The sequence below is a fragment of the Phocoena phocoena genome, chromosome 7, assembly GCF_963924675.1.
Source record: "Phocoena phocoena chromosome 7, mPhoPho1.1, whole genome shotgun sequence".
Classification (NCBI taxonomy): Eukaryota; Metazoa; Chordata; class Mammalia; order Artiodactyla; family Phocoenidae; genus Phocoena; species Phocoena phocoena.
The window spans coordinates 43,103,496-43,115,775 of NC_089225.1; the positions used below are offsets into that span (position 1 = coordinate 43,103,496).

The 12,280-nt window shown below is 33.7% G+C and overlaps 1 protein-coding gene across 4 annotated transcripts in view; it reads right to left on the reverse strand.

Moving 5' to 3' along the window:
* BAZ2B (bromodomain adjacent to zinc finger domain 2B) overlaps positions 1–12,280 on the reverse strand; it is a 295,054-nt gene that overhangs the window by 47,489 nt on the left and 235,285 nt on the right. For all 4 annotated transcript variants that reach the window (XM_065881229.1, XM_065881230.1, XM_065881232.1 and 1 more), the window contains 3 exons: positions 4,546–4,686; positions 1,900–2,154; positions 718–932 (listed from right to left, as the gene is read on the reverse strand). In XM_065881229.1, coding sequence (XP_065737301.1) covers positions 718–932; positions 1,900–2,154; positions 4,546–4,686 — 611 coding nt within the window. The remainder of the gene's footprint in view (positions 1–717; positions 933–1,899; positions 2,155–4,545; positions 4,687–12,280) is intronic.

A 12,280-nucleotide genomic window follows, 5' to 3' on the forward strand; every position in this document is an offset into this window, starting at 1 on the left:
TAAGAGATGTATAGAAAACTTAGAGATGCCCAGCAATGGTAGAAATGCATGGCTCTGAAATGTTTGGATTGATTATTTTCCTAGAAAGGTAAAGGAATAAAAGTAACATAATTAAAATCTGTAAAATAATGAATAGTAAGAACAAGATGAACATGAAATTTGTTCACCAAATCTTCAAATACTATAGTGGAGGACTTACTACTTTGACTCTGAAATGAGATTAAGTACTTTTTTTTAAAGTGCAAATTAATACACAATAAATAAATAATATTAAGATTGTATCAGCACATGATAAAAAGTAGGTAGATAATTCTACAAATGGCAGCTACTAAGGAAAATCAAGTAGTCATTTATCATCAAAAGATAAAAGAAAAATTCTAGGTTTTTGCAACAGTGCTGGATTCTGGAGCCATAGCAAGAAAAACCTGTTTACACTTCAGTATACAAATAAATAACAAAATTACCAAATAAACAAAACGGGTTACAAAGACTATACACAGTATGATTCAGAATTTCTTTTCTAATAGACTGCAAAGAAATACACTGAAACGTTATTAGCAGTAGTCATCTCTGAATGGTGAGATTAGTGTAATTTTAATCTTTTTCTTTGTGGTAGTCTGTAACTTCAAAATTTTCTACAAGCAATTTGTATTACTTTGTGACCAGACAAATTCAAAACAGAAAAGAATCACCAGAAACGTCTGGGCATATGCTTACCTCACCACACTCTTGCTGCACGCCAGTTCATTGATCAGGAAAGCCAGAACTGAGGCTTTCTGTGCCGGAGTGTGAGCCTGAAAAGCTTTGGTCTTCAGGCTTTCAGTAAGCTCAGTTTGTCCACAGTGTGCTTCCATAAAAATTTGCAAAATCTCGGAAACATTGTCTCGATTCACACCTACATTCAGCAAATGTTCTCCAAGTGCTGTTTTGGCCTATAAAAGGTTGGCATTTTTATCAGTATTGACCACAACGACTCATAAGATATAAACAATAAGACTTTTAAATATTGGTATTATATGATTTAGATATTACTGACAAGGGCTTTATTCACATTTTTGATCAAGTGGCGATAAAACACGACGTTCAACGTCATTTACTCAACAGATGATAGACAAGTTTTCAAGTACTTGTAATTTTTCTATTCCTTCTTCAAACCCTTGGTTAAAAAGTTCGGTGGGGGAAAGGGTATGTGAACTTGTGGCTAAAAATGGTCTCACCATACCTTCTTTGACTACAGACACCATCCCAAGCTTTATCCAGGCTCTACCAGTAGTAGTGGGGGAGAGGTTGAAAAGTACTAGCAATGTGTTTTCTTGCTCTATGGTGTCACGGATTTTACTGCCTAGTATGCTGAATGAATAGGGAGATGGAAAAAAAAGTAACAGGTGCATCTGGAAGATTCTCTCTACATTATCTAGAGCAAAGCTGACTGAAATGTGTATCTTAATTGGAATTAAGATAAATTTGACTTATTGAGTATCCACTTAGCAGTACAGTATCTTAACATGCTGGTCTGTAGGGGCCTTGATTAGCCTCGGTTATTCATAGTGTTTCAGAGAGAACACAGTATAATTTCAGAAGGCACACATAAGTTAATTGCTTTATGAATTAAGAATTCTCTGTTTTGCTGAATATCACTTAGGTATTTCCTTAAATCAGATTGCTTTTTGCCAAAAGCTAGAGGGAAAGAAAGTAATTTGGTAATGATTTACATTCCTTAGGCTTTGTGAACCAGGTTTTTCTAAGTTTGCACCAATTGTACCAATCTACCTTTAACTTTGTAAGAAGTTATGTAGAAAAAACTGGATCTGTCTATACAATCTTCTGCTAATACACTAAAGCCAGCTATCAATGCACTGACAGTACAAATTAAAAATATTATATTTTGGGTTTTTTTACCTTGTATCCTGTAATTAGACCTGGATCACATACAGCAGCTGAGAGGAGCCTCACAAGCAAGTCTTGTACTTCACCCATGCTGTCCCCTATGTTTAGCAATCCCTCTTGAAGAACACTCAGGTTTGGAACATCAATATTCACATCGAAGCCCAAAACTTTACCAAAGTTTCGTAAGAACTGCACCACCATGAGACAGTCTGAAAATGTACTTCCAGAGAGAACAAGTCCTGGAATACGAGGCAACTCTGGCAAAGGCTGAAAATAAAAGAAAAGAGAGAAAAGGTAATTCAAAAAGCCATGATTTTATAGCTCCTGAAGTAAAGTAAGTTGCTATTTTTCTCTTGCATTATACCAGTGGTTTTCCCGCTGGATTGTAAATTCCCTGGGGCATTTCTATAACCCCATGATACTAAGCATAGAATCCTGAACACAAGTAGCCACTAATAAATTTTGGTTGAACTCAACATGAACTTAGATCTCTGCAAAAGAGAACACTAATTTTAACTTAGGTATTGATAAAACACACGTTATACAACTGGAACAAAAATCAGATAACATAAGAAATAAACATCTCAAAAGTCCTTTAACATGGACATACTTAGTAGGGCATGTGCAATAGTTTCTTCTACTGATGTAGACTGATTTATAATTCACACTCTTTTGGGAGCTCAGAAGTTAACAGTGTGCATCTGTGTGCTGCATGGTTGGAGAGAGTACCACATTTGGCTAATGACTGCAGATAAATTACTAGGTCCACATGACCAGAACCCATGACCCTATCAAGAACCCAGTAATACCGCAACTATCAGTCTTTAGGTTTCCAGTATATTAGTGAAACATTGAATTTCAGTGTTAAAATTAGAGAGCTCTCTCACTATTTCTCAAATATGCTCACACATTAACATTTTAATGACTAAACTGTATTATCAGTTGTTATGGACATTTTAAAAGTTAGATAAATAAGTAACCTAAATTAAAAACATTTTTGTCCATGAATGGGATTCAATAATGGTACTTTCAATTCTGATTGAGAAAAACGTGGCTTGTAAATCTTTCTACTTATCTAAATTTGCCCTTGTTTAAAAACGTTTCCTCCACTCTGCTTGCTGAAATAACTAACCAAAGACTTTTTCTACTAATAGCGTGTGGAAACACAGAACAATGGACAATTGCTGATATCATACAAATCTTTTGTTACATATGAAAACCATTTAATTCTGAGTTTTCTTTTTTCCTGAATCAGATCAGACATACACATTTCCATATGATTCTAAAAATTTATATAACAAAGCTAACGAAAGTAAGGCTTAAAATGGACTTACAAATATTTGATATAGTGCATATGGATTTAAATGAAAACAAAAGATCACTTAGGACAATTTAGGATTAAAAGAAGATCATTTAGGATTAGCAAGAAAATAAAGCTCACTTAGGATTAAAAAAATTGCTCACCAGGAGCTTATTAAATGTGTTGACTAACCACTATACCCATTCTGTGCTTAGGAAATTTTAAACATCAAATTGACTAAAACTAGAATGTATACTTTCATTTTTATTTAGAAGCATTTATGCTAGGCAAATAAATAGAATATTAGTATCATTAAATTTTCCACTTGGGTACTAAAAGTTTGCTTTAAGCACTTTAGAAAAGAGCTTGCATAATCAAGAGACAAGCACTATCTGTATATCCTATGGCATGTAAGTAAATATAGATGCTATTGACCAAGTATAATATTCTATTACTGAGACAGTATTATAGATATGATATGCATTATTGTATAATTTTCTAGGAAGACTATCTTCTTAACTATAGCCAAACATAATTGATTTCTATTCATAAGTATGTGAAATCATGCCAGTTATCACGGTGATTTTGCTCTTTCCAAGTGGCTACTTTTCTGTATTTTAGCAACATTATAAATCTGTGAAGCATGATGGAGGAGAAAACACACATGAGGTACTTTGCTTGGACACATTTCTTGGCTTTCAGGATCATAAACAGTATGGGCTCTGGACTTTAAAAAACTGGGGGCTACATCCAAGTTGCCACTTATGAGCTCCATAATCTTGAACAAGTTCCTTAACCTCTCTGTGTCTCAAGTTTTCTCATCTGTAAATGGGCATAAATACCAGTCCTATAGGATTGTGGTGAGGATTAAATGAGAAAATTCATTTAAAGCACTTAGCATAGGGCCTGGCATGTACTAAACATACTCAATAGTTAGCTACCATCACTAAAGCATTGAAGGAGGTTATAGATTATAAATCCTGATTTATTTAAATATCCATGGAGGCATGGGGGAGGAGTTAGATCTTTCTGTAACTAAATGCCTGGGAAGGACCAAATGAAACACAGAAATCCTATCTATTTCTATAACTCATTTTTATAGATTTCTGCAGTATTTCTACTTAAATTAAAAAGGTTTACAGTGCTCCGTTTGTATATTAAGAACTGCCATTATCAGCACAGGGCTCTAGAGAGGTTTACTGGTGGCCATCCAGGAGAGACAGATTGACCTAGACTTGGAAATCCACTGCACCAGCTAAAAACACAAGGCTTTCATAATGGCCGCTCTGGCAAAGGAATCAGGTGAGAACACAGAAAAAATTAAACTTATTAATGAAATGGTTTACTTGATAAATTACCTTTTGGTCTGCTAAGCACATGTCTTCATTAGGCTTCTTTAGTTCCTTTGCCATTTCTAATTCTAATCTTCGTTGCTCTAGTTTACGTTCTTTATTTAATCTTTTCTCATCACGTTTTTCTTGCTTTAACCGTTCTTTTTCCTTAAAAAGAAAACCATGTCCACATATTCTGTTTAATCATTATACGTGTTTAAAAAGCCTCCAGTTAAAATTTAAAAAGTAATCAAAGTGTTATTTCCATGAAAAAAATTCTCTTAGGATGTTTAGGAATAGACTTGGAATTACATAGAACAATGACGTATTTTGCTTTTCAGCGTTTTCACCTTTTGAGTTTCAAAATAATCTTAGGAGTGTATGTATATATACATACATATACAAAATATCAATATTAGTTTCAACCCAGATTATTTCATTATTCAAAATTTATTCAATCCTTTCCCAGGTTATAATATGAGAATAAAATAGTTATTAATAAAAGCAGGTATATAAAAGGCACATGGGCAAGTAAACATTCATAAAAAAAGTTAACTAGTAGGAACAAAAATTTTCGTGTAGCACAAGGAAGCAAGAAAAGATTTACAGCATGAAAATGGAAGCAACATGCTTGAATCTGCAAACGCAGTTCTTTCACAGTGAATTAGCTAGTCTTAAGACGTGCACCCATGATGAAATAAAAATATTATTTACCACTCTAAACAACATTTAAAATAATGTAAAATGGGTTTTGAAGGCAATTCCAAAAGCTTTAAAATTATTTTGGGTAATGGCAACAATATGGAAATAATCATCCTGTTTCCCTGTTGTAGAGTATGGCATTCTTTTGGAAGAAGTGACTTTCTATAATAATACTGGTGTCATTACTTTATCGTCACACATCAAATACAATTCTCTTTTTAAACAGAAGTATAACTGACTTACAATATTATATTGGTTTCAGGTGTACAACACAGTGATTCGATATTTTTATACATTCTGAAATGATCACCATAATCAAGTCTAGTTACCATACAAAGTTATTACAATATTAATGACTATATTCCTTATGCTGTACATTACATCCCCATGGCTTATTTATTTTATAACTTGACATCTTAATTCCTTCACCTATTTCATCCATTCCCCGCAATCCCCCTCCCCTCTGGCAACCGCTAGTTTGTTCTCTGTATCTACAAGCTTGTTTCTGTTTTATGTTTGTTTTGCTTTCTAGGTTCTACATATAAGTGAAATCATATGGTGTTTGTCTTTGTCTGACTTATTTCACTTAAGACAATACCCCCCAGGTCCATCCACGCTGTCGCAAATGGTAAGATTTCATGCTTTTTTATGGCTGAGTAATATTCCATTGTATATATACATATATATCATCTTCTTTATCTATTCATCTATTGATGAACACATAGGTTGCTTCCATGTCTTGGCGATTGTAAATAGTGAGGCGGTGAACATGGGGGTGCATGTATCTTTTCGAGTTCGTGTTTCCATTTTCGTTGGATAAATACCTAGGTGTGGGATTGCTGAATCATGTGGTAGTTCTATTTTTAAGTTTTTGAGAAACCTCCATATTGTTATCTATAGTGGCTGCACGAGTTTACATTCCCACCAACAGTGGACAAACACCCCCTTTTCTCCACATCCTTGCCAACACTTGTTACTTCTTGTCTTTTTGATAATAGGCATTTTGACAGGTGTGAGGTTATATCTCATTGTCCTCTGCCCACAATCAAATCAAATACAACTCTTATTTATTAGAGGAGAAATAATGGTAGAATCAACAGGCAATTCTAAACTATTACCACATACGTCTTTCAATTTTCTTTATTTTTGCCAAAATAAAGAACAACTCCTTACTTTTGAATTCAGGACTCTCTTCTTTTCCAACCTTATCTCCCACTGTTATAGTCTATGTAAATTTAGTCAAACTATTTGCTATTCCTGTTAAACATCTATTGTTTCCTTACCTCCTTATATCGGTGTACTCCAGTTAAGAAGGTCATTATTCCCATCTTGCATACAAATCCTAATTAAAAACCTCCACCTCCTTCCTATTCCTAATTTCTCTTAATCGTCTTACCTAATTATAGCTCTTACCTATAATTTTAACCTAGCACTATTGCTTCCTCTAGTATATTAGCATTTTTGCCCATATCTTAACCATCTCCATTTCAATTATCACTGGTAAGACAGCACGCTGACTGCTGTGGCAGAGCATGCCAAGGGGGAAACAGAGAGGAGTGGAGAAGTAATACATTCCCAGCCAAGAGCTGAGAAAGCACGATTCTTGGATATTATTTTTACCTAGTGATATGCAGTATCTTTCGAATTAAAAAAGCATGTCCATAATATGGAATAGAATGTAAAGGTGACATCTATACCTTAGGATGAAATGGAGGTTTGCAAGAAATCTTAGAAATTCATAGGACCTTTATTACTTAAAGACAAGCATCTACTCCCTCAATGGGATACTTTAAGGGAAACATGGAGTCTCTAAATTTAATGCATTTATTCACTAATTTATTTAGTGACTTCTACTGAATTGTATAGGACTAATACAAATCCTGTGGTTTTGGTACAAAATGACTCTCAAAGAACCAGAGCTTCTAGGATTCCCTCAACGATCAACTAATATTTAAAATGGCATATAAAGACAGTCACAATCTAGCCCCACACAAGTTCTGGTCTCCTATCTCATGATTCTCAGCGAATCTCCCAAACTCTAGGCACATTTTGTGATACAACTGTGTTGAGCAAACAGTGTAACCAGTTTGAGGCACTGCTTGGATGATAATGATAATGATCATGAGGGGCGGAGCGGGGGGAGGGGGGAGAGGGGGGAGGGGGAGAGGGGGGAGGGGGGAGGAGGGGGGGAGAGGGGGGAGGGGGGAGGAGGGGGAAGAAGAGGAGGAAAAGCAGCAAAGCCAAGAGAGGTATATGCACAAGGTTAAAATTGACTAACCCCCTCTTTGTACCTTCCTCCCAAGACCCCAGAGGTCCTGTTTAGTTGCAACATTGTATTTATGTACCTGTCATCCCCTCTGACTGGAATGCATAGCCCTTCCTACTTCACACAAAAATAAAGCCCGTGTTTTATTTTTTCCTACAGCTAGTTCAGGAGTTTTAACATTTCCCTTTTTTGAGCTTCCACATAACTTATTACAGCATTTATTGCACTGAGTGCCAATTATTTGTTTAAAGTTGATCTCTCGCACTGTAGTGTGAACTTCTAGAGATCAGAGGAACCAACTTCTGCACCTCTTTATGGACCTATTCAATTCCCAGCAGTATAATTTGCCAGAAACCCTCAGGAGAGTTTTTAATATTATCTTTGTCTCTGACAACTCAAGCCTGTATCAGTGCAATTTTCCTCTCGCACTGGTCTAAATATTGTTCTTATTTCCAACTATAATAGTTATCATATGTCTCTAATGGACATATACAGTGTGCATTAGCATATAAAAATTATTTAAGCGTTGATTAATTTGCTGAATGATTAAATCTACAAATGCCACATTGTTTAAATTTCAGGGCAATAACTTACAGTGTCTACAAATGACTACGAAATATAGCTCTTAACTATATTTTAGATTGACTATAAACAATTACAAGCAAATTAGAATGCCTCCTTCCAATTTCTGGGGGCCTTTATTCCCAGCTTTCCCCGTCCTTACGCAGTTTTCTAGATGTAAAAATTTATGAAATAAATGTAGATTCTTGGTATATATGTCATTTACAATAAAATATCTTTTTATCATCTTAATTATAGTAATGAAATTTTCTGTATCAAAATATTACTAATATCCTAATTAAGAAGTCATTTAAATTTCATTCAAAGTTGCAACACTTTTCAATAGCAAAAGTGTTAAATTTAGATTACACTAAATAGCCTAAGATACATAGGGTGAAAAATTTAAATGCATAAAAGGATTATTTTAGGGACTCTAAACGCATAACTGAAAGTATTTCTAGAACTCTATAGCAAAATAACAAAGGTATGAAATGAATTTATTCTATTTTAGAATCATAGAAGTTGAAAAACTAAGCAATGAGTGTGGTAGGAGGATCTGTTATTATAAAGTTTTACAACTTACCAAATTGCCAAACAGGCCATTTTTAAGAGGCCATGTTGCAAAGATGCCTATGTTTCCTGTATTTTATGATTCTACTGGGTCTCTTAGGTGTTTGCTCTGGGCATAATTAGGAAATTACATTTCTTTTCACAGCAACTGCACTTAAATTTCAAAGACATAAATATTCTTTAAGAGACACAGATTTACCTCAGGGTGCAAGAAGAATAAAGTGTGAATAAGATTAATAACATAAGCCATTTATAGAAGACAGATATAAAGAATAAAAGTGATACTATTTTATGTCACATATTGAGCGTGAGTAGAAAAATCAGGGTAATTTTTTTAAAGGGCCTATTTTTACATTTAAAATGTAATAATAAATTAAGTTTAAACAAATGAAAAAATTATGAATCCATGATAAAAGAAATCCTTATATTTAACATTTTTAATAAAATTATATATTATTTATATTATATTTTATTGTATTTTACAGGTATCGATATAAAATACTATTTAAAAAGGGTAAAAATTTTCAGTTATCACATTTTCATAAAATCCACCAAAGTAGTACACAAAAGTCTGTACTTACTTTAGATTAACTATCACCAAATATTCTTGGAGTAGCTACTACTATACAAATGTCTCCTAAATTAAAATCAAAATTGTTAATTCTTGAGTCAGATAAGTAGAGATTTTAATACATCTAAATTACATTGATAATAATTCGTTCCAAAATTTGCATGTATCTTTTAAATGTGTATGACATTTAACATTTTACTGAATAGTTAATATAAAATCATTTTACATGGGGTTTTTTTTTTTGCGGTACGCGGGCCTCTCACTGCTGTGGCCTGTCCCGTTGCGGAGCACAAGCTCCGGACGCACAGGCTCAGCGGCCATGGCTCACGGGTCCAGCCGCTCCGGGGCATGTGGGATCTTCCCGGACCGGGGCACGAACCCGTGTCCCCCGCATCGGCAGGCGGACTCTCAACCACTGCGCCACCAGGGAAGTCCTTACATGTTTTTAAAGACAATTTAATTTTAAAATTGAAATTAAGTACATTATATAAAGTACAATACACAAGTATGTCATATAAGTACATTTATTATATCTTCAGCTGAAAAATGGGTTTGTTTAAACAAAACTATCTACATGAGCAATTCTTTTTATTCTTCACTAAGTAATGATTAGTATAAATATAGGATTATAAAATATTCTCATGACTTGAATCATTGAATGGGTGATACATTTTTTATGCCTGCAAATTATTAGATGATTTCTGAAACCTGAACTACTCTCTTCTATTTTATGGTTTTGTCTCCTAAAGTGCTGACATAGTCATTCTGTAATAGACGCATGTTTAACAACCTTTTGTTGTTTATTGATCCTCGGGGAGATACATATACAAAAGACTCTGTTACGGGTACTACGGTTGATTATTCAGATAATATGAGTAAAGTGTTTATAAACTTGTGACTGACATAGTTTGAAGTTTTTATAAATGAAACAGGAGATTTTGAGCAACTTTGTCACACTGGTTAAGCCAACCTAAGTTTCCAGTGATTAGTAATAATGAGAGCACAAATATATTGTAAGACTTGAATTATACTAGGACATAAGCCTTTTTTATTCATGAAGCTAAAGATTATCCTTTCTTACATTATATAATAAAAATATTTATGAACTATGATGATACACTAAAATTAATATAATAATAAGTAAGGTAATTTATACGTCTGAATATTCTTATTAATTATAGCTTTATATAAAGGAAAAACTATAGAAATTAGATTCCTAAGTTAGGGGACCAATATAAATTTGGGATGTTTTTAGTGAAAAATAAGTTAACACTAAATCAAAAAGTAAGATCAGTGTAGTGTACACAAAGAAACATAAAAATGGTGTTTGTGTTACCTTTTTGATGACTATGGGAGTTTCTTGGAATAAATTCAGATGTTATAAGAGATTTTTAATTAACAAGGTGAAAGCAATTAATTTTTTAACCTCGTAATTCTATAAACATTACCTATAACATCAGCATTTTTGTTTATCTTATTTTTTTCTTCACAACTTAATAATTAAATGTCTAAAGGTATTAAAGTTTAGAATCAAGGGTTACACATAGGCTATTTTAGAATTTTGAGTTGGCCCTGCCTAAGTATCATATGGCTTTAACTTTACAATAAAGTTTGTTCTTTTAACAGTTAATAACAGAAAAAATTGCAGTTGAGCTATTAGGAGGTAATAAGAGGCAGAATATGAAGCCAAGATGTGCCCATTACTGGCATTACTCTAGTTACATCTCATGCACATTAATAACGAAGAAATGAACAAATAGACATAGGAAGGGTTTGTTAATATTCACGGAGGTGTAAGTTTATGTAAAAGATATGGTGAAAGTTTGGATTATCAGTAAAAATATATGCCTAGTCACTGCTTAACTGTTTATACTGTAAAGATTTCTCTCTCTGATATGATAAAAAGCATCTTTAATTTTTTTGCTTTTCCTGCAGCATCTAATTTAACGCTGTGTACACAATAGTCTTTTAAGAAATGTGAAAACATACTTAGTTGATTACTAACTATAGGTATCATTCAATAGAGGAACACAATTTAAGATCTGAATAACTGGGGACTTCCCTGGTGGTCCAGTGGTTAAGAAGACTACACGGCTCCCAATGCAGGGTTCGCGGTTTGAACCCTGGTCGGAGGGAACTAGGATCCTGCATACCGCACAGTGTGGCCAAAAAAAAAAAAAAAAAATCTGAATAACTGGTAAAATTCTCTAGTCCTGTTCACAGGTCTATAGTTATCAGAGGATAACAACATTTTAAGAATTCAGCTTTACCTATAGGATTCTCTCAAACATCCTGATAAAGGATTATTTGTAACATATGTTATTGTATTGTTATTTTAAATAATAGTTCCTAAGTGCTTAAAAAAAGAAAACCACCTAGAATAAAGTAAAATGACTTTATTATTATTATGTAAAGAAAATTATATAGACAGAAAACATATAATGTACTCTGTTCTGGGAAGGCCTCTTTGATAAGTTAATATTTGACCTATGACTGAACAATAGATAAGAACCACTTGAATATTCAGTGGAAGAACAGCAACAGTAAAGACCCTTTGTTTGAAATAATAAAAAGACAAAAATGACTGGAACATAGTACATAAGGTACAAATTGTATAAGGTAAAGTTGGAGAGGTTGGCAGAGGTCAGAGCATGTGGGTCTGATATGTCATTGGTGAGGAATTTGGACTTTATTACTATTGTAATGAGAAGCCACTGGATAGTGTTTATACAGATATAATCTGGTTTCTTTTTTGAATAGATCACTCCGGCTACTCTGTGGAGAATGCATAGGGAGTGTGCTGAGGAAAGCAAGAATGAAAGCAGGGAAAACAGGTTCTTTAAGTTATTATGCTTTAAGCTGTTACTTTATGTATACATGCATGCACACGTGCGTACACACATATATTTTTGGTTTGATATTTTGGCATAGTTTTCTTGCATTTCTTTTCTAATTACTCATGCTTGATATGGGCAGCCCTATCACGAACTTGCATTGCTCCAATGTAGGTGGGTTAATTTTCCTTTAGTTTCTTCTCACTTTATCTGATAATTGTTTTTATATTTCAAAGTACTTCAAATTAAAGAGTATTT